Genomic DNA, 23,669 nt, shown 5'->3' with positions numbered 1-23,669 from the left:
GGAGGCTACAGCCAAGAAAAGCACTTGTGAGCTGCACTCGCTGCCTCTTCTCAAGGAACACTATTTTTACTTGAAAGAACAACTGAAAAGCAAACCATAGTTATTCAGATTCTGGTATTTGGCAGTAATTTTCTGGAAATAAACAAACTGAGGCTGCCACTTCAAGGGAAGTGACAGTGTTTATGTACAACACTAAAATACGAGCTTTCAAGCAAAAGTCAGAATTTTGAAAACTAAGACCTTGACAAATACCCAATCTTTAAAGAATTTTGTTAAGCTGGTAGTGTATTAATATGATTTTTTTAAAAAATACTGTATATAAAATTCAAATTGGCATAATTCCACGAACTAACATTATTAAAATAACCAAAACATGATGCTATAAATTCTTATATGCTTAACCACACTATTCAATGTACAAGCTATTGGGGTGGGCATTGTGGTACACTGAGTTAAACCACTATTTGGGACACCCATGTTCCATATTGGGTGCTGGTTTGGATCCTGGCTCCTCAACTTCCCATCAAGCTTCCTGTTAATGCCTCCTGGGAGACGGCAGTTGATGGTTCTGACATCCATATGAGAGACTTGGATGGAGTTTTGGGCTCCCAGTTTTGGCCTAGCCCATTCTGGCTGTTGCAAGCATTTTGGGAGTGAACCGGAGGATGGAAATTTGTTATCTGTCTCTCCTCCTCTGTCTCCATCTCTCTGTTTCTGTGTCTTTCAAGTATATGAAAGTGAAGATTCTGGGGGACAAAGTACAAGCTACAAGACCAATGGATTCCAGTGTACAGAAATTTGGTACAGCTTCATCTCCTGTACTCCAACTAAGATTTAAGGAACTACTATTTGTTGAGTTTTGGTTAAGTGTCAAAGAAGAATATCCACACTCTTCTGAAAGGGTATTAAAACACTCCTCCTTTTTACAGCTTTTGCTCTGTGTGAGGACTGATCGTGCTCATATACTTCAACCAAAACATCATACTGCAGCAGACCGAGTGATGCAGCAAACACAGGATTCAGTTGTCTTCTAATAGGCTGGGCATTAAAGGGGAGTAAAAATACAAAAACAGTGCCCCTTCCCTCTCTACATTTCTGTTGGAACTGTTATTTTTTTATTTTCAAAATGTTACTTATGCTAATGAGTTTATTGTTAAGTAAAAACAAATTTTTACATCTCTTGGCTTTAAATTCTAATATAGAAAATTATAGATAAAATCACCAAAATCAAAAGCTCTTTGAGATTCTCCATATTTAAGAGCATCAGGATTCTGGAACCAAAATATCTGGAAACATCACGTTAAACAAAAACACAGCTGTGACAGAAGCAGGTACTTGTCTCCAGTGCTGGGGATTCTGCCTCAGCAGAAATGTTCTTTCTGAGGCTCATGCTTCTTCTGATTACCTACAGTATTCTGGTATCTACGGGTCAAAGAGAATAGTTCAAAATATATCCTACCAGAACTGGCACTGTCTTCTTTGGTATTTAACTCTCTGAAGGTGATTCAATACTAGTAAGTCTCCTTACTAAGTCAATTTGTTCCATTACCTGGATCTGGTTTCTACTATTTCATCTTGATAAATGTACAATCCATGAAATGGGGCCTGCACTGGGACACATCAGATTAAGCCACTGCCTGCATTGCCAGTATCCCACACCAGAGCGTCGGTTTGAGTCCCAGCTGCTCTGCTTCTGATCCAGCTCCCTGCTAATCACCTGGGGAAAGCAAGAAATGACCCAAGTTTTTAGATCTCTGTACCCGCATGGGAGACCTAGATTGAGTTCCTGGCTCCTGGACCAGCCCCAGACATTGCAGCCATTGGAGAAGATCTCTCTCTCTCTCTCTTGCCCTCTTCCTCTCCATCATCCTGCATTTCAAATAAATAAAATAAATCTTTAAAAAACAAACAACCCATGGAATAATTATTCAAGGTTTTCCACCAAGCTGGGCAACTAGTAGTAAAACTTGCTCTGAAGATGTCCAGACCAAAACTGTCTTAGCCGTGCTCTAAAGTAGCCCTTCACAGCTGTTGACACATCAGAGTCAAATAATGACCCTCAAAATAAGGATCAAGGCAGCACTTGGGCATCTCTGATTAGAAAACATTTGGGTGGGGGCCAGTGCTGTGGCACAGTAGGTTAGGCTGCCATCTGCAGCACCAGCATCCCATATGGAAGCTTCCAGGTACTGGCTGCTCCACTTCCTATCCAGCTCCTTGATGATGTGCCTGGAAAAGCAGCAGGAGATGGCTCAAGTGCTTGGGCCCCACAACCCACAAGGGAGACCTGCAGAAGGTTCCTGGATCCTAGCTTCAGTTTGGCCCAGCCCTGGCTGTTGAGGCCATTTGGAGAGTGAACCAGCAGATGGAAGATCTTTCTCCTTCTCCCTCCTTCCCGCCCTCTCTCTCTGTAATTCTGACTTTCAAATAAGTTAATGAATACATCTTAAAAAAGAAAACATTTTGGTGATTCTGGTGTACAGAAGACATTAAGAATCAACACTAGATGTCTGCTAATACTAACTGAAAGAATTAAAAAGGAGAGAATGATCCAACATGGGAGGCAGGATACACAGCAGACTCATAGAATGACAGATGTCCTAAACAGCACTCTGGCCTCAGAATCAGCCCTTAAGACATTCGGATATGGCTAAAAAGCCCATGAGAGTTTCACAGGCATGGAAAGGCCAAGACACTGTGGCAAAACAAAACAAAAAAAATGATCTAAATGAAAGGTATCTGTGAGTGAGATCCCAGCGGAAAGAATGGGCCATCAAAGAAGGAGATACCTTTCTCTGAAGGGTGGAGAGAACTTCCACTTTGACTATGGCCTTGTCTAAATAAGATCGGAGTTTGTGAACTCAAGAGGCTTCCATAGTCTTGGCAGCTCATGACAAGAGTCTCAGGTGATTACTGACATCATAAATAAGAGTGTCAATTGTTAAATCAACAACGGGAATCACTGTGCACCTACTCTCCATGTAGGATCTTTGTCCTTAATGTGTTATACTATGCGAATTAACGGTAAAACTACTACTCAAACAGTACTTTACACTTTGTGTATCTGTGTGGGTGCAAACTGTTGAAATCTTTACTTAGCATATATACTAAGTTGATCTTCTATATATAAAGATAGTTGAAAATGAATCTTGATGAAGAATGGAATGGGAGAGGGAGTGGGAGATGGGATGGTTGTGGGTGGGAGGGAGTTTATGGGGGGAAAAGCCGCTATAATCCAAAAGTTGTACTTTTGAAATTTATATTTATTAAATAAAAGTTGAAAAATTAAAAAAAAAAAAAAAAGGAATCAACACTAGAAGTAACTGACCACCCTACTGGTCTTCCAACTAGGAGAAGTGAAACACTGGAGAACCATGAAGAGTTTCCAAGGAACAGGAACACATCAACTCCCTACTCAAATCTAACTGCCTTTTCTCCCCAGCCCTCCCCCCCCCCCGCCGCCACCTTCCTTCATACAATCACTTCTCCTTAGAAAAATTCCTCTCTCCCATTTCAAACCTTATTATAATTGGGTGTTAAAACCTCTGGAGCATGAGCCCCTTAAGGAGAAGGCCCCCAGAAGCAAAGTATAGAATTGTAGTAAGAAATATCAAACAGGAAAGTACCTCAACTCATCCAGGAAACAAATGCCTATTTAGTAATAAGAGTGTCTGCAGACAAACGCATTTTAATGTATTTAGATAAACTGAAAAATAAACTCATAATTTTTTTAAAAAAATGTATTTCAAAATTCTTTTAAGGGACCAAAATGTTCAAAGATTTCTGCTCTGTCAATTATGACTCCATGACTCCAGAAGTATACTATCCAATATAGTATTAACTAGCCCAGTGTGGCTAATTAAGTTTAAGTTGGATGAAATTAAATAAAATTAAAATTTGGTCAGTCACACCAGCCCCATTTCAAGGGCTTCAAGTAGATAGCACAGAGAACATTTCGATCATACTAGAAAATTCCATAGGACAGAGGTGCTCTGCGATCTTGACTTAATAAAGACTGAATTCCTTTCCAAGGGAGATCCTGGGCTTTCCTACAATGTTTTGGCCCCACTGCCAGTAAAGATGGGAAATTTCCATGCAGGTAAGAACGAAGTTAGGAACTCAGCTTCCATAACAGAATATTCACTCTACAACCCTCTCATCTGAGAAAATAGAAAGGCTATCCTCTCCAGAAACTGTATATGAAATTTGGTACTTTGGATTCTTTTTATTAAGATTCACAAATATAATAGTAAGCATTTTAAAATGAACATTTCAGGGGCATTTAATATATCTGCAATAATTCAGATGCTTAAAGACCTAAAGAATGTGTCAAACTATTTTTGGCTAAGAGTATGTCCATGGCATTATGAATAGATCAAAAATCTATGGGGTATTATCTCAGATATGCAACGCACCCACTCAGGGTTTTTTGTTTTGCATGAAGCATTTGGGACTAAGACTTAAAATTAACAACTTTGAAAAATGGCATTTATGCCTAAAAACAAGATGATATTACTTAAAATAGTGTGCTGTGCTTAAAATTTGGCTGACAAAAACAGCAAAGATTTATTTCAAAATTAACAAAGTGAGTTGTATCAACATTACCTAAGGATCACGTACCACTCATTGTCTGGCAGGGTCAAAAGACATGAGGTACCCAGCAGTAAGAGGTAAAAGAGAACAAAAGTAGAAACATAAAGGTTACACTGGCTATCCACATAACAAATAACTCCGTTTTCTAGTTTTAGTTGTGTGCTACATCTCATATTCAGATAATTTAAATAATGTGTCTTGTTTGGTTATACCTGAGTGGTTCTATAGGGAAGTCACTAGTTTCAGTTCCTCTGTCACTAGCCCCATTTCAAAGGCTCAATAGCCATTAAGTTCTTGGTAGCTTCCATACTGGGCAGGACATATATGGAACATTTCCATCATGACAGAAAGTTCACAGATACTGAGTACTAAGTTATACATTTTGTACAAACACTCATTATTAGCATGATAATAAAGTACACACAAACTATCTTTAATAAAGTTGAGGGGTAGGCAGTTGGCACAGTGTTTTAAGATGCTGCTTGGGATGTTCACATCCTATACTGTGTTTTTTTGGCTCTGCTCCTGATTCCAGCTTCCTGCTAATGAGACATTTGGAGGCAATAGTTGGGTCCCTGCCACCCACGTGGGACGTGCGGAGTGAGTTCCTGGCTCCCAGCTTCAGCCTGGCCCAGTCCTGGGCATTGCAGGCATTTGGAGAGTGAGCCAGTGGGTGGGAGTTCTGCTCTGTCTAGCCATTTGTCTGTCTCTTCCTGCTCTCCCTTTTTGCCTCACTGATTAATTAAAAAAACAAACAAAAAAAAACTTGAAAGATATGAACTTTCTGTCAAATTTTAGTACAGTCAAAAGGCATTTCTTTTCTTAAACCGTTGATTCTGTAAAAGTATATGACAGCCCGGATTGTAACCACTCTATTCATTCTATGATATAAAGGACTACTTTTATTTTATAGACATTATTATGTATGGATTATAGTTCAATAAAGTAATATAGAAAAACACTACCCATGATATTTGTTAAATTACAACCAATGGATATCAGATAATAAGTAACAGGTTTTCCATTTGCTTTTTTTAATCTCATTTTTCAACACATTTATTTGTAAATATTAAAAATACATTAAAATACTGTTTTAAAACTGTAGCAAAGATGATAAGTGAAAGAGCCTTTTCCCTTATATTTAAATTAAGCAAAGATATAACTGTGTTCTTTTCAGAAGAACAAAACTCTGAGCTCCAGGCTCAATTCTAACACCAGTCTCTCCTAGCTCTTAAATTCTAGTTTCTAAAAAGTAGCAATGGTGTTTAAGATGAATAAAAGTTATCTCCAAAAAAGTAAACCTCACAAATTCAAAATAATTGTAAATTGCCTTCTTAGCTCTTTTTAATTTAGCTACTAAATAAAACTTCAACAATCCCTTTTATTTTGTCTCACTTTGAAACATTAGAAGTTCCTTTTTAAGGATAAAGAAACATCAGAAAGAGCGAAGTGGCACAGTCTTCCCAAATCAACTGAGTTCAAAACTGCACCCTTGGTGCCACTCAGTTGGAACCATTCACTAAACAAAGGATAGCACCAAATATCTCAGAGTTTCGCAGAGCATACCATGAAAATACAGGAAGGTGCTGGGAACAAGGAGGCAAAATGGATCACTGATTTTAAGGTTAACATTTGTACATTTAAATTTACATTTAACAAAGTAAAGACTTGTTTGTGTGACTGAACTAAACATACTATATAGAGACCTATCTACAGTTTTTCAGCCATATAACCTCTTGGATGCTAGATAGAATACCAGGGACTCTCCCTACAAATTTTAAGCAGGATGTCACCTAAAGTGCCTAAAAAGTAACTGATGATCTTCATCTTGGATATAAATAGGAAGAAATTAAACACTGAGAAAGCAAATAATATTTTACATATTGTACCAAATTTCCTAGAGAGCCATTTCAAAAGCCATGTGATAGCGATTTTTGTTCCCATCCCCAAATAAAAACATGATGAATTTTTGTTTGCTTTATGGAGAACTTGAAAAACTGATTTTTGGAACATTGATAATGTCCTGTTTTACAAATTAAGGGAAAGTTTTCTCATGATAGGTTAAAGAGTAGAAAATTAAAGAAGAAAGCATTCCAAAATCTCTTTTCGACAACCACTGTCACAGCAGTTATTATAAAAATACTTAACATCTATTGAGCACTTATCGCATGCCACACGCTGTGCTAAAAACTTCACTGCCATTATCTTACTTAATTCCCATAATAATCCTGTGCAATTGTTACAATTATTATTCTCAGGAAACAAAGGTTTAGGAATGTTAAGAAAATATTCAAGATGACTTAAAAATTGGAATACCCCTATGCAACTAGGGTTCAGTGTGTATGAAGCCCAAAGTCTTCAGAACTCTACCTTGTGTGTTCCCTAGCAACTCGTGCCAGTGTAAAGGGAAGCACTTGACAGAACCAACCAATGTGCGGCCACTAGACAGAATATCAGGGGTGGGCCAGTGCTGCGGCCTAGCAGGTAAAGCCGCTGCCTGCAGTGCAGGCATCTCATATGGGCAGCGGTTCGAGTCCCAGCTGCTCCACTTCCAATCCGGCTCTCTGATATGGCCTGAGAAAGCAAGTCCTTGGGCCCCTGCACCTGCATGGGAGACCCAGAAGAAGCTCCTGGCTCTCGGCTCTGGATTGGCCCAGCTCCAGCCATTTGGGGAGTGAACCAGCAGCTAGAAGACTTCTCTTTCTGCCTCTGCCTTTCAAATAAATAAATAAGAATAGCAGGCATATGAGATGTTTGAAAAATGACATAGGGTGAGTCTTGGGGAGAGCAGTGCAAGCACTGTGGCACAGCAGGTTAAGTCACTGCTTGGGATGACAATTCCTATAACAGCATTTGAGGAGTGAACCAGTGGATGGTTGGACGATCTCTCTCTATATATGTCTCTCTGTTGTCTTGCCTTTAAGTAGACAAAAATAAACTTAAAAAAAAAAAAAAAAAGAAAGAAAGAAAGAAAATCTGATATGAGGGGTAGGCATTTGGCCTAGCAATCTAGCAATTAAGCTACTAGTTGGGATACTTGCATCCCAGAGCAGAGTGCCTAAGTTTGAGTTGTGGCTCTGCTTCTGATTCCAGTGTCTTGCTACAGTGGGAGGTGGGGGTAATGGCTCAAGTAGTTGCGTCCCTGCTACCCCAACGGGAGACTTGGATTGCAATCCCAGCTCCCAGCCTCGGCTGCAGGCATTTGGGGAGTGAACTAGAGGACTGGAACTCTGTCTAACTTTAAAAAAAAAAAAAAAAAAAGGGAGGAAACATTAAATGAAAGAAATACATTGACACTCAGCCCTTCACCATTTACTTATTCTTGGAATCACATTTATATTTAATACAAATACCACTTTAGCATTTAATATATCTCAAGCAGTCAATATAGGAAGCTTATTAAAACCAATCTTATAATTTGATCCTTTTTGTTCTACTAATGGATGAATGGCTAGTCTTTTTTAAAATTTCACCAATGTTCCCCTAGCTTAAGAATCTTGTTCATAAGTAAACAATTTTTTTAAGATTTTATTTATTTATTTGAGAGTAGAGTTACAGACAGACAGAGGGAGAGACAGAAAGAAAGGTCTCCCATCTGCTGGTTCACTCCCAACTTTCTTGCAAAGATTGAAGCTCTAAGCTTTAAGCTCAGCTCTCTAAGGACAGATCTTTTCCAAGAGTAGACTTTGAAACACATGTATTTCATTCTTTGAGTTAAGTCTTCTACAACTGTCTCCAAGTAAAAGGGACACCTTGTTGAATCAGAGGTCAAGTCAGGTAAGATGCTGAGTACAGAAGCTGTGAAGACATCTTACCTCGACGTAAAGAGAACCAGATTTTCTGCATTTCCTATTGTTTGGATGAATTTATTTAAAGTGAAAAGGGAAGATATTCAGAGAAACAGCTGATAAAAATGAAAGACTACTTAATGTCTTACTAAATCATCAAACAGTTCCCTAAAGAACTCTGACTTGCCTCCTTTAACCCAAGTTATGTTCCATGCATTGCAACAGCTTTCCTTCACAGAAATATCTTTGCGGTATTTGAGCAGCCAAAAATGGAGTTAGCTTAGTAATGGAGCAATTTAAAGCAAAGTCAGCATATCCTACTTATTTATTGCCCCAGTTCCATTTCTCCTCATGGTTACATATAGATTCTCTATAGATTTACAGCTATAGCCATAGAGAATGGGGAGTAACATTAAGATGTCAAAATTAAAGTAAACTCTCCAAGTTCATTCCCCATTGTCCATTTCTGGCAGCCTCCAAAGTAATATTAAACTTGGTCTTTCTACTGGCTGACTGGCATTCAGAGGTTTTCTTAAAATTAACAGTGGAAACAAACACATCATAGCTCTAAATCATTCCATAATTACGTATGCACACATACATACATAAAGAGAATGTTCAGGCTGTAAGGGTCCATCAAGAAACATGATCTAACAACTGAACTTTAACTTCAAAGATTCCTATATTCAATAAGAATTTTAAGTCTACACTCCCCCTGCATCAAAGAGCACATTCAGATATGTGACTTCAAAAACCAGTTTCAGAGAAAGGATAAAGTTCCTTGCCTATTCACTAGCAGGAAAATGCACCCTGCAACCTCCCAACCCTTTACACTGAGCAGCAGCTGGCTAGAGACTTCACAGCCCACCAAATGTTAATGTCAGAAGTGCTCCAGCCAGCCTATGATGAGCTAGGAAGGGGACAGTGAAGTGAAAACACCTGCCAATTGAAGAACCCTCAACAAAGTTTCCCCGCATCACTACTTGTACCTCCTTGATACTCAAATCTTAAAATCATCACCAAAACAAACAAAACCAAAGAGCTCTTGGGTTAAACAACTCTTGCTAGAGGTAACCACACCTTGAGATAATTATTTTTGCTTTCACAGAATTAAGGTTCAACTCCAGAAATTCTCCTGAAACTTAACGTAGAGAATTATTTGGAATTAAATTAGACACAGGAGGCAGTGGAGAACAGGTCAAATACACCTTAAAGCAGATCAGAAATATTACGCTCTTCAGTAAGGAGCATCAAAAAGCCATGTTTCCTTCAAATAACTGCCTATGTGATGGTTAAAGAGGTAAGGAAACGCCTGGCAGCCTTACCTGACCACCACTCCCGTCCTGGAAACTGGCCAAGAGCAAAACAAGCAAGAGATGAGTGTTCCTGTGTCTATGTTGACTTTTTTAAAATGGTGCCAATCCTTTGGCATTTTGCCAACCTCCCTTAAATTCCCTACTACTAGGCCGGCGCTGCGGCTCAATAGGCTAATCCTCCGCCTAGTGGCGCCAGCACACCGGGTTCTAGTCCCGGTCGGGGCGCCGGATTCTGTCCTGGTTGCCCCTCTTCCAGGCCAGCTCTCTGCTGTGGCCCGGGAGTGCAGTGGAGGCTGGCCCAAGTGCTTGGGCCCTGCACCCCATGGGAGACCAGGAGTAGCACCTGGCTCCTGCCTTCGGATCAGTGTGGTGCGCCGGCAGTAGCAGCCATTGGAGTGTGAACCAACGGCAAAAATGGAAGACCTTTCTCTCTGTCTCTCTCTCGCTGTCCATTCTGCCTGTAAAAAAGAAAAAAAAAATTCTCTACTACTACTGCTAGGGTATGGAAAAGACAGACTATCTAAGTAAGATTTTATTTGTTTAGATTCCCAAGAAGGCTGTCTATCTGTGGTGTAGGGCGAGTTGTTCTATTTTTTTTTAACACTAAGGGAAGAAAAAAATAAAAGAAAACCTCACTCTAGTGACACACTGTCACCTACTAAAGTTTTACAAGGCACAAGTACAAGTTCAGCAACAAAAGAAAAATGAAGCCCATCTTTCTGTGGTTACTTAAAGTTTATCGGTAGATTTACAGCGGTAACCACAGAGAATGGAGAATAACATTAAGATGTCAAGACTAAAGTAAATTGTCCAGATTAGTTCTAGCAATGCCTTTTCCCTAATTGTTCCCCTAACCCATTTCCCAATTATCTTTCTTCAGCCAACTAAGGCTCTGCAGTGCCACAGACCGCCTTTCTGAATGAGTGATAAAGTGAGGAAGAAAAAAGCGGCAAGGAAGAAAAAAAGTGAAGGGAGCCCTGCATGATATAAAAAGGAAGGCTTTCTCCCTTCCTCTTCCTTGCAGAACCAACTGCATGAAGAAACAAACAGTTGGACTAGAGACAGAGAGGTACAGAGAGGTTCTGAGTGGGGGGAAGAATGAACTACTCAAGGTAAGAAACACTATTTCCAACTAAAATCTGGAAAATGGCGGTAAGCCACTGAAATGTCAGAGAAACATGCTACTTCTCCCTACAGCTTAGACTGCATTTAGTCAGCCTCCCTGGAAATATAAATAAATAAAATCTCATTTTGATAATCTAGCTTTTCCTGAAATGATACTGAGACCCTTCATACACCCTCCAATGCTACATTTATTAATGAAACCTGAAACATGGTGCTACTTCCCCTGCCTTCAATGAGGGTGGGTAACACCTGTCTTGAAGGATGATTGTCATAATTAGACCAAAGAATTTTAGATTTAGTTATAAGTGTGTGAGTTTATTGATGCTCTCACTTGTTGGGAAAGAGTTTGGCACTGGGCTGTTCAATATGGCAGCCACCGGCCACATGCAGCTATTGAGCAGCTAGAATACAGCTCATCAGAACTGAGTACACTTCACACCAGATTTCCAATACTTTTGTAAAGTGTCTTGTTATTAATTTTTTATACTGATTACATGAAGGAAGAATATCTTGGATATGCTGAGTTAAACATATAACTGAAATTAGTTTTAGCTTTTTCTCAAAATGTTTTAAAAACATATATAGTTTGCATTTGAAGTTCCTATTATATACCAATTGGACAGCACTATTCTAGAACATGGTAAGTATATCCCCAAAAATGACAGCCAAAAGACTTAAAAAACAAAATTCCTTATCTACTTCTGTTGGGGGTCATTGTCTTTTCCCCACCTTCCATCATAAATAGGCACTAAATATTTCAATCCAGTTGAATGAAGGCAGCAAAGACACAAAAAGAAAATACAGTATTTAAAGTGGGTACTAGGTGCCGGCCATTTGGAGCAATGTGTCAAGTTGCCACTTAGGAAGCCTACATCCCATACTAGAGTGCCTGACTGTAGTCCCAGCTACTCTGCTTCCAATCCAAGTTCCAGCTAACGTGCAGCATAGGAGGCAGAAGATGATGGCTCAGGTACTTGGGTCCCTGCTACCTGTATGGGAGACCTTGATGGAGTTCTGGGTTCATGGCTTCAGTCCAGCCCTGGCTAAGAGTGAAGCTGCAGATAGAAGACATCTGTCTCTCTGCTTCCTTCTCTCTCTCTCTCTCTCTCTCTCTCTCTCTCTCTCTCTCTCTCTCCTTCCCTCCCTCCCTCCCTCCCTCTCTCTGTCTCTCTGCCTTTCAAATAAAATGAAAATAAATAAATAAATAAATAAGAAAGAGTGGCTTCTTAGGTAGGTGTTTGGCCTAGCAGTTAAGATGGCTACATCTCCTAGCAGAGGGCCTGGGTCTAGTCCCAGCTCCAGATCTGCCTCTAGGTGATGACTCACATACTTGATTCCCTGCCACCCACACAGCAGGCTGAGACTGAGTTTCCAGTTCCAGACCCGGGTTGGCTCACCCCAAGATGTTGCAGCATTTGGGAAGTGAACCAGCAGATGAGAGCTGGGCCAGGGGTGGGGGTGGGGGTGCTTCAAATAAATTTTAAAAAATGGAAGGTGTAAAAATAAGAAAACATGACCTCTTACAAGTCAGGAAAACTCAACTGGCTATTGGAACACCTAGAAGAGGCCTGATATCCAGGCTCCAAAGGTAAAGCAAAAACTAAATTCTCAGGGCTGGTGTTGTGGTTAGGCCCCCATCTGTGAAGCTGGCATCCCATGCGGGCTCTCATTCCTGCCATGGCTGCTCTACTTCCCAACCAGCTCCATGCTAATGCACCTGGAAAATCCTCAATTCTTGTTACCTACAATATCCCTGGCAGTTACAGAAAACAACACTCTTACAAAAGAAAAGCCATTTAAGAGTCAAGGCTATTGTGCAGCTCATTCATGCTTTCAGACCCTGGGGTAAAAGGACACAGTTTTCCCCTCTATTTTAATTCTACACTTAATATTTTCTACTTTAACCCACAAAATTTCTGACCTTGTGGATAAATGAGCTATGTTGAAGGAAAATGCAAGGAGGTTATTCACTAAGGTGCGGTATACACAAACTGAGGTGGTCAGAAGAAATATTGCAAAGTCTCCATCAATGCTGAAGGAGTGACTGACTCACGGGGAAACAGAGCACTCTAAAAGCTAGATGGCCGGGGGCCCGCACCATGGCTCACTAGGTTAATCCTCCGCCTGCAGTGCCAACATCCCATATGGGCGCTGGGTTCTTCTAGTCCCGGTTGCTCCTCTTCCAGTCCAGCTCTCTGCTGTGGCCCGGGAAGGCAGCAGAGGATGGCCCAAGTGCTTGGGTTCCTGTACCCGCATGGGAGACCAGGAGAAGCACCTGGCTCCTGGCTTCAGATCGGCATAGTGGCCATTTTGGGGGTGAACCAATGGAAGGAAGACCTTTCTGTCTCTCTCTCACTGTCTAACTCTATCAAATTAAAAAAAAAAAAAAAAAAAAAGGCTAGATGGCCTGGGTACCCAGAGGTGTTGGGAAGAAACATCCACAGCCAGCAGCACAAAGGGAAAATTCAGATTTCCTCTGCCTTCCCTCTGTTAGCAAAAGAGGGGCAACCCACTCCAAAGAGGTCAAACTAGGATTCCTGCTTTCTAAAGGAGAGTGCACATGGAAAAGCCTCCAACGTTTCAGGTGAAACCTGGTTTCTCTTTAGAGAAACATTGGTTCCCTATTGCTTCCCCATCTCCCAAAAACAACTTCAGGAATGTAGAAGTATGAGTGATGTCAAAGGTAGCAATAAGGGGCCAGTGCTGGGCCACAGGAGGTTAAGCCACCTCCTGGGATGCCAGCATTCTACATGGGCATCAGTTGGAGTCCCAGCTGCTCTACTTTGGATCCAGGCCCCTGCCAATGCACCTGGGAAAGCAGAGGCAGATGGCCTGGGTACTTGAGCTCCTGCATCCATGTGGGAGACCAAGATGAAGCTCCTGGCTCCAACCTGGCCCACTCCTAGCCGTTGTGGCCATTTGAGGAGTCAATCAATAGATGGAAGATCTCTCTCTCTCTCTCTCTTTTTCTCTCTCCCTCTAACTCTGCCTTTCAAAAAATTCATAAATCTTATTAAAAAAAAAAATAAAGGGAGGTAACAATGATAGGATACATGTAGTTTCCACTGACAAGACATTTTTCTCTGTTTCTGATCACAACTTGCATACCTGATGCTTGAGATGCATGGCCACCATTTTCCATAAATTCACTTAGTCACTGTCAATTACTCTGCTCATGTCTGGAATTTTGTATGTACTGGTTAAACAGTGAACCTCAGTGCAGGATCAACTCTACTCGAAGTTTTCTTGGAAAGGGTTTCCACAGAAAAGCTATTTTTAAAAGATGTTAAGGGACCGGTGCAGTGGCGCAGTGGGTTAATGCCCTGGCCTGAAGCACTGGCATCCTATATGAGCGCCAGTTCGAGACCTGGCTGCTTCACTTCCAATCCAGCTCTCTGCAATGCCTGGGATAGCAGAAGAAGATGACACAATTTCTAGGGCCACTGCACCCGTGTGGGATACCCGGAAGAAGCTCCTGGCTTTGGATCGGCACAGTTCAGGCCTTCACGGCCATCTGGGGAATGAACCAGCGGATGGAAGACCTCTCTCTCTCTCTCTCTCTCTCTCTCTCTCTTTCTCTGTCTCTCCTCTCTCTGTGTAACTCTGACTTTCAAATAAATAAATAAATAAATAAATCTTTAAAAAACAAAACAAAACCACAATGTTAAGAAGATACTGTGGAAAGACACCGCACTGAAAAAATAACACCACTGATTCTTCTAGTGCACCCCAAAGACAGGAGCACAGGATCGTGAGCTCCCTGTCTCCCACACCAAGCTTCTACATTCCAGTAACACAGAGATATTCAAGGCCCAAGGGAATATCTCATCTTTGCAATCACTGTTTCCTAAGCCTTAAACTCTATCCCCTCCCACTTTTCCCATCCTTCACATCTCAGCAAAGCTATCACCTCCCCCCATCCAAGCCCTCCCATTTCCCAGCCCCACCTACCCTACCTAAAGACGGGGTCACCCAGTGATGGTTTCTACTGTGTGCTCTTCACATGACACCCTCACCTGCACCTGACTCCCCCAGCCCGAGCACGAGTCACAGGGAACTCCAATATCTGATAAATGTTTCCAGAAACCAAGAAAATAAAGTCAAACAACTATGATATGACGGTGAAGTGTTATGTTTAAAGCTTTGCAACAAAATGTCTGGAACCCTTGCTGCATGATAATGATCTGAGTCCCAACCAAGTTAAATACTTGAAAGATGCTATTGCTACTCTCACTATGCCCTCAGCCAGGAATTTATATGAACCCTCACTTTAGAGACAATGAAATGGAGGCTCTGAGGTTAAGTGCCTTGCCCACAGTCAATCAGTTAGTGCAGTGTTTCCATTCAAAAGCCTAAACCTAGGATCCTGGAGGGTCTGTGAGGTCACAAGTGTTCCTGCATGATACTGACATGCTATTTGCCTTTCATGCTCACTCTCTCTGAATAGACAGCCGACACTTCCAGAGGTTCGTGACTTGTACACAGACTGCATTCTGAAGTAGATGTGAGAATCTAATGTTTGAGCAAGCAAACGACACCTAAAGTTGTACAAATGAAATTTTTATTCCTTAAAAAATTAATTATTTTTTTTTAAAAAAGGACAATGCCACCAAGTTTTTGCTTTAGGAAAGTTGTTTTTCATTTAACAAGTATTTTTATATTAACACATAGCAATTTACAATTTTAAGTGTTTAATTAGTTAATATTTTAAAGTTTCCTCAGTTTAAATTTCTGAGACATGGAGCCAGCGCTGTAGCACAGAAGGCTAAGCCTCTGTCTGCAGTGCCGGCATCCCATGTGGGCACTAGTTTGAGTCCTGTCTGCTTCATTCTCAATCCTAGCTCCCTGCTAATGTGCCTGGGAAAGCAACAGAAGATGGCCCAACTACTTGGGCCCCTGCACCCATGCGGGAGACCCAGAAGTTCCTGGCTTCAGCCTGGTGAAGCCCCAGCCATTGCAGCCATTTGGGGGTAAACCAGCAGATAGAAACCACCCTCTTCTCTCTCCTATCTCTACTTTTCAAATAAATAAATCTTTAAAAGAAAAGAAAATTCTGAGGCAGTAAATATCAACACATATAACCCACATAAACACAAGTTATTTGGAATCTTCAATAATTTTTTTTTTCTGACAGGCAGAGTTAGATAGTGAGAGAGAGAGACAGAGACAGAGAGAAAGGTCTTCCTTTTCCGTTGGTTCACCCCCAAAATGGCCACTATGGCCGGTGTGCTGTGTCGATCCGAAGCCAGGAGTCAGGTGCTTCCTCCTGGTCTCCCATGCCAGTGCAGGGCCCAAGCACTTGGGCCATCCTCCACTGCCTTCCCGGGCCACAGCAGAGAGCTGGACTGGAAGAGGAGCAACCGGGACAGAATTCAGCGCCCCAACCAGGACTAGAACCTGGGGTGCCGGCACCGCAGGTGGAGGATTAGCCTAGTGAGCCGCGGTACTGGCCATTCAATACTTTTTAAGAGTTCACGGGATCTGAGATGAACAGGTTTGAGAACCACTGTTCTAATCAGCTATTGAAAAAGAAGTATAAACTAGAGCTTTTCCTTCTCTGTAAATCTCATCCATCAAAATTTATAGCTTCCATTAACAACTATGTCCACAAGCCAAAATAACAATTTTGCATGCCTTGATGCAATGAACTTTGGCTTCTTAGGTCTAATATTTTTCTTTGTTGACTCTTCAATATAAACTCACCAGGAAAGGCATCTGGCATGGTGGTGAGGGCTCCACTTCGGACACAAGCATCCCGTATCAGAGTGCCTGGCTTGTATCTCAGCCACTCTGCTTCCAATCAAGCTTCCTGCTAGTGTAGGTCCTGAGAAGGCAGCAGATGATGACTCAAGTAGTAAGGTCCCTGCCACGCAGGAGAGAAACCTTGATGGAATTCTAAACTCCTGGCTTGGGCCTCGTCCAGCCCTTGCTGCTGCAGGAATTTGGGGAACATGCCAACAGATATAAGATCTCTCTCTAAGTAAAAATAAATTCTTAATTTTTAAAAAAGTCAAGCTTATCTTTAAAATACACATGCTTCATAATTTAGAAAATATCTTTTCTGAACCCATGAAACACTTAAACAGCATGTCTTATTTTTTAAGGTTTTATTTATTTGAAAATTACAGAGAGAGGTAAAGACAGAGAGGTCTTCCACCTGCTGGTTCACTCCCCAAATGACTACAGAGGCCGGAGCAGAACTGAGCTGATCCGAAGCCAAGAGCTTCTTTTGGGTCTCCCACATGGGTACAGGGACCCAAGGAATTGGGCCACCCTCCACTGCTTTCCCAAGTGCATTAGAGGGAGCTGGATCAGAAGTGGAGCAGCAGAGATTTAACCGGTGCCCATATGAGATGTTAGCACTGAGGGCCAGGGCTTTAACTTGCTGCACAACAGCGTTGTCCCATGTCTTCTATTTTTTTTAAAGTGAAAAAAAATCAAGAAAATAAAAGTCAACAAGCCTATCTGAATGTGACAATCCACTGAGCAAATTACACGGGTATTTCAACCTACTCTAGCAGTTTCCCTGCTAGTCAGCACAGTTTGAAACCACCATTCTATCATAGAGCAAATGCAAGATAATTTTAATAGCACAAAGGCAAGATATCATTGGGCAGATATATCTGCTAGGGAAGAACATGAGTCATTCAGAAGGACAGAGGGGTTTGAGGGCTATGTGTTGGCATTATGAATCACCTGCGTTACTCTCCTCCTCATACCTGGCAACATGGGCTAAAAGGGACAAATCACAAATTTGCACAAATCAAATTTATCATTTTATAACTAAGTTTATATTTCATCTTTAGTCTATTCTTTAGAAACAAAACTAATGTTGCATCGCATCCACATATGAAATGATTATAAAGCATTGTTTGCGATTCAAATAGGAAACTAAAACCCAGAGGAAAATGAACATATATACCAGAGACTGGACACCACTGTAGGCACACGGAGCACATCACTCCACTCAGTTGCAGCACCCTTTGAGATGGCTACTATTCTTCCCAATTTGCTGAAGAAAAGCTCAAACTACTCGGCTGAGATCACTAAGCTAATAGAGCTGGGATTCCAACACCTTTCTGTGTTCCAAGTCTATGCTCTTCCTAGTACTATTTCCAAAGCTTCAGAATTGGAGAGGATGCAAAGTTAAGCCAGAATAGGAAGGCAAACACCATGAACAGGACAGAAAATCTAACTGTACTTACAAAGAAAATTCCTCAAGTGTCCTTGTCTACACCCCTTTACCAGTTCCTCCACTGACTCCAAGAGGAGACCAATGCGTGTTCAGGGTCTCCAGGACCTGACTCAGGGTGCAACACGCACCAAGCCCCCAGCATCCGGGGCCGCGGACAGACACCAGCAAGTTCACACCCATCCTGCAGAAGGGCGGTGGAGGTATCAGCACCCACACCCAGGGAGGCCTGAGGACAGCAATGGGGTCTGGCTGCAAACAACACTTGACTCCACACAGCACTTGCCCTCCAAAGAAGGAGAGATGGTGCTGGAACGAGCACCCTGAGGAACTACTGCTCTGAAAATCCCTTCCTTGTAAGGAAACTGCCAGGGAATACAAGAAAAGAAATTCCCGGAAACAGTCACATTTTCTTCAGGGACCACCACTCTTAGTCCATTCTGAGGAAGGGCATTGGGCCCTGAGGTGAACATAAAAGAAATGGCATGGCACCCCCACGGGCCCATGCCATTCTCTCCTGCCCCCGTGCAGTCGGCCTGCCTCTACGTCTTTCTCACCATCCTTAGCGAGCTCCATGGATGGTCTAGGCCACATGTCCCAGAAGCCATTCCCAGGAACCAAAACATGTGCTCCGCTTCTCTCCTAGACAGTACAGATCTGGCCTGGGCCCTGGCAGCACCTTTAGCTGACTTCAGAGCTCTCTGGGAATCACCAAGCGTGCCCTAAAGCTAAGGGTGCATCTCCCAACATCCACATGTCCTGACATCCGACCTCCACCCACCAGGGCCAGGTGAGACTGAAACCTCAGAATCTCTGCACTAAATGACTCCACTGAGATGCCCTCGGAGCTTCGCTTCCTGACTTTTACCATCACACCATTTCCATCCCTTCTCCCAGTAGTGGATCCCAGGTCCAAACTGTCCTCACCATCGTGGAGGACAGGTTCACACGTCATACTTCTTTGGCTCCACAACCCACCCTCTGTGAACTGTCTAATAGAATTCGAGACTCCAACGTCTGGTCCTGACCAATACTTTCCAGCCGGAAGCCTGTTTCCCATGTCTTTTCTGTGCAACTTCCAGTGCCCTTGTTTAGAAAAATCAAGTAAAACACCTGAAATGTCTCCCCAGAATCGCTCTCTCTGGGTAATTCCTAGCAAAATCCTAAGCACCCTCACTCACAATCATGTGTACTCTTCCAGTCTGCTTTGTCTGCCCTTTTTTTTTTTTTTTTTTTTGACAGGCAGAGTTAGAGAGAGAGAGAAAGACAGAGAGAAAGGTTTGCTTTTTTTTCTTTTTATTTTTTTTTAAATTTTTTTGACAGGCAGAGTGGACAGTGAGAGAGACAGAGAGAAAGGTCTTCCTTTGCCATTGGTTCACCCTCCAATGGCCGCCACGGATGGCGCGCTGCGGCCGGCACACCGCGCTGATCCGATGGCAGGAGCCAGGTACTTATCCTGGTCTCCCATGGGGTGCAGGGCCCAAGCACCTGGGCCATCCTCCACTGCACTCCCTGGCCACAGCAGAGAGCTGGCCTGGAAGAGGGGCAACCAGGACAGAATCCGGCGCCCCGACCGGGACTAGAACCCGGTGTGCCGGCGCTGCAAGGTGGAGGATTAGCCTAGTGAGCCATGGCGCTGGCGAGAAAGGTTTTCCTTCTGTTGGTTCACTCCCCAAATGGCCACTACGGCAGGCACACTGCGCCGATCCAAAGCCAGGAGTCAGGTGCTTCCTCCTGGTCTCCCATGCGGGTACAGGGCTCAAGCACTTGGGCCATCCTCCACTGCCTTACTGGGCCACAGCAGAGAACTGGACTGGAAGAGGAGCAACCAGGACAGAATCCAGCACCCCAACAAGGACTAGAACCCGGGGTGCCAGCACCACAGGCGGAGGATTAGCCTAGTGAGCTGGGGCGCCAGCAGTGGTCTGCTTTGTATTTGTACAACATAGGTCATGATTCCCAAGCTGCTTATATGTTCATGAAGATCAAGCAGTATGGAACAGATGTTTGGTCTAGCAGTTAAAACACCAGTTAGGATGGCTGGGTTCAAGTCCTGGATCCAGTCTCAATTCCAGCTTCCTGCTAATGTAGACTGTGGTAGGCAGCAGGTGATGATTCAAATAGTTGGGTCTCTATCACCCACATGGGAGACCTGGGTTGAATTTTCAGTTCTGGGCTTTGGCCTGGACCAGCTCCTGCTGTTGTAGGCCTCTGGAGGAAGGAACCCATGGATGGGAGCTCCATCTGTCTCTCTCAAAAAAAATTTTTTTTTTAATTTTCAAAGAGCAAGCACTATGCCTTACAGCTCTAAAATCACTTCCTGTTCCCTCCAAAACCAAAGGTACAATCCTAGCAGATGATCAATACATATTTTTGAACAGCTCTCAGAATAACCTGTACACATGAATATTAATTTATTTTTCGTATACCTGAGGCATAAACAGCAAAATTTGATGTCTTTGTGAACACCAGAGTTTAAAACTTAAATCTGTTCTCTTGTAAGTTTTGCAGAATAACAAAGCTCAGATTTAAAAAAAAAAAAGGTTCTTCAATATTATGTATGTATCCAGATCCTTTCGAGATCAAATACCTTCTAGGGATTACCATTTATAGAGATTTTCTATGGTCTGCAACTTAAATTCATACTTCATAATTCAAACATTCAACAGATGATAAAATATTACATAAGTACACATGCTGCAACTCCCCAAGGGAAAAAAATCATAATATGAAAGGAGAGATAGGGCAGACTACCACAAACACATAACACTTTGCTGGAAACCAAGTTGCAGTGTAGTTTTAAAAGAAGGTACGTAGGAGGAGAAACAAGAAAAAGAAGAACACAAAACCCTTTTTCTGGTGAGTATTCTGAATCTACAGTTCATCTCCCTGTGGACAGGGACCCGGTCTCAGTGATCTAGACATTCTTAGCCATCTAGCACAACTCCTGGGAAAGGAGAATTCAAGAATTCTAGATTGAATGAATGAATAAATGCATAGGCCAATAAGTGAGTGAATATAAATAAAGGGACTAACAGGGGAGAAAAAATAAGATCCCGAGGCAGCCTACAAAATAAAAATTTAGACACACACAACGAAAAAGCTTTTCATGAAGGTTCAAGGAAATTCTATTAGACAAGTTAACCATGCTGCATTTTCACACTACAATGAGGGCAGGCTCCGCGTCCCCTTACCTGATGCACAGGCACTTTCTGCGGGGTGTTCTGGGGTGACGGGTGGAGCTGTGCCCAAGGCTGGTGATGAGGGTGAGGGGGTGAAGACTGGTGGTGCAAGCCTGGGTGGGGCTGCAGCGGAGGACAGGTGGGCAACTGCTGAAAAGACGGCTGCTGACCAGGATGTTGTTGGCCAGGTATCAGTCGTTCCTGGATTGCTTGTGGATCTGCAAGGCCAACACCAGGACAACCATTTGGTCTCATGTGCCCGGCCAACTCCCTCGGTGCCGAGGACATGCCCATAAACGAACGAGACTGCTGCATGTTTCTGGGGCCCATATTCCTCTGTCCGATTCCCATGGCACCAGGGGGCTGGTGAGACGGTTGAGGGTGGGGCATATTTGGATAACTGCCAACTTCCATTGGTATCCCAGCACTTCCGGGCCTGACTTGCGGAGGAGGAGTGCCTGCTGGATTACTCATTGCTTTCATGGGTGACATGGGAGGTGGAGAGGCATAAGTTCCCTGAGGCTGTGAAGGATGCATAGTTTGTGTGTTCATTTGGTTAAGTGAGCCACTGGGGTGGATGGGCTGCTGGTGCATTAGTCCTTGACCACTGTTTGATGGGAATCCTACAGCATTGGGGTATCTAGGTACGGACTGATTCATTGGAGTATTATTTGTAAGGCCTAAATTTTGATTCATCCCTGTATTGTTAACTAATCCCTGATTTAGGTTACTGTAAGGATATCGAGAATACTGCCCTGAGTTGTTTATAGTAGGAGAGGGGACTGTCTGGCTCCGAGAACTAAAGTTAAGGGTTTGTGGCCTAACAGCCCCTTGTTGAGGAGGATTCGGGGAGAATCTGGGACTGTGGGCAACGGATTCTCCATGGAGAGCAGTAGGGGGGTGATGATGGAACTGCTGCACCGAGTGACGCAAAGAAGGTGCCAAGCTGGGACTCTGCTGGGGCACGTGGGACAAGTGGCCAGGTCCTGAGGTGGCAATGAAAGGATTTCCCTGATTGAGGCCCTCTTGACCTTGGGAAAACTGGCTCATCCTCTGCTGTGGCTGCCCATGCTGCTGCATGGAAAAATCCCCACGTGCCAGATAGCTGCCCATCTGCTGCATGTGCTGAGGGTGGCCCTGTGCAGGGGGCCCCGACGGAGCCGGCTGTGGCGGCTGTGGCTGCGGCTGCGGCTGCTGCTGGTAGGGGGCTCGGATCTGGTCTGGTACCTGAACAGCCCGGGGACCCCACATGGAGCCACTGTCCACAAAAGACTGCCCGTGCCTTTCATTCTGCATGCCAGGGTAGACTCCCATCTGACCGCCGCCACTGCCACCATGGGGCACCTGAGGAACGGCAGGGGTGTGGTACTGCGAGTGTGGAGACGCCAGTCCGTTCCCAGGGGCATTGCTCATCATTCTGTTAGGCTGATCCATCAGATGCATCTTTTGTTGTTCGTACTGATTATAGTGATCAAAATGGGTCAACTTTGTTTGATTCTGATTAGTGGAGGGGTGATGAAGGGATGGCTGTAAAGAGGCAAAGCCTTGGTCTATCGGCATTTGCTGACCCATGGGATTTACTGGATTTTCCGGGTAGCCACATTCTCCAAGGCCTTCAAGGCCTTCACTGAAAATATTCCCATCCTCGCCAAAAAGACTCATCATTCCTGGATCCGCCATCTTCTTCCAACACACGGCTCTTCCAAACTACAGCTTGGGAGCTTGTCTGTGCTTCACTTCACTGAGGTGTTTGTCCTCAAAGCCTTTAATCCTTAACTAATCTTCTTCATGTCATTCCATATTTCTTTAATTCTCTTGGACCCTGCAGTGTCAGGCAAAGTCTGGATATAGGTCCTAGAAGGGAGTGGGAGGAGGGGAGGAGGAAGGAAGAAAACAAAGAATTAGGAACAAATGATAAAAATGGCCAGTATTTTACACATTTGAATTTGGTTTCCATCAACAATACTAATCTAGCCCCCTTGCTGAGCTGTATTTTATAAATCTAGTTCACTTTAAGAGAAACTCATTAACTTCTACCAGAAGCATTATTATGATCTGTTACTTAGAAAGCAAGCAAAACACTAACCTTAACCTTAAATTAATCCATTCACTACACTTCCTAGCGTTCCATTCTTGGATGGAACAGAACAAAAGAACACAACACGAAGCAGCAGCAGCTGCCACAGCAGGCAAGCAGATGTATGAATATAGCCAAGCAGCCCATCTGCTGAACTAAAGCCCTGGAAATGCTCTGGTTACCAACAGCCCGCCCTTAACCTTATTCCCCTGAGCAGTGTAATCAGATGAGCAGCAGCGCACCAAGGGCTGTGAAAAGCTCAACTTAGTTAAATTGACTAGAGGATTATATAAATACCAAAATCAGTCATTTCGCACAAATTAGATATTTACAGCCCACATAGAACCACATAACAGCAGCAGAGGCATCCAACAAGGACGTGCCCCATAATGAAGG

General features: G+C 43.1%; 1 protein-coding gene across 7 annotated transcripts in view; it reads right to left on the bottom strand.

The window, feature by feature from the left end:
* CHD7 (chromodomain helicase DNA binding protein 7) overlaps positions 1 to 23,050 on the bottom strand; it is a 130,670-nt gene extending 107,620 nt beyond the window's left edge. For 6 of the 7 annotated variants that reach the window (XM_051843757.2, XM_051843760.2, XM_051843758.2 and 3 more), the window contains exon 1: positions 21,209 to 23,050. In XM_051843757.2, coding sequence (XP_051699717.2) covers positions 21,209 to 22,876 — 1,668 coding nt within the window. In that variant the 5' untranslated portion in view covers positions 22,877 to 23,050. The remainder of the gene's footprint in view (positions 1 to 21,208) is intronic. The other variant, XM_017341323.3, reaches the window with a different exon arrangement.
* Between the last annotated feature and the right edge of the window lie 619 nt (positions 23,051 to 23,669).

The sequence above is a fragment of the Oryctolagus cuniculus genome, chromosome 6 (genome assembly GCF_964237555.1).
Source record: "Oryctolagus cuniculus chromosome 6, mOryCun1.1, whole genome shotgun sequence".
NCBI classification, from domain to species: domain Eukaryota; kingdom Metazoa; phylum Chordata; class Mammalia; order Lagomorpha; family Leporidae; genus Oryctolagus; species Oryctolagus cuniculus.
The sequence above is the reverse complement of the archived record's forward strand: the minus strand, read 5'-3'. Positions and strand labels throughout refer to the sequence as shown.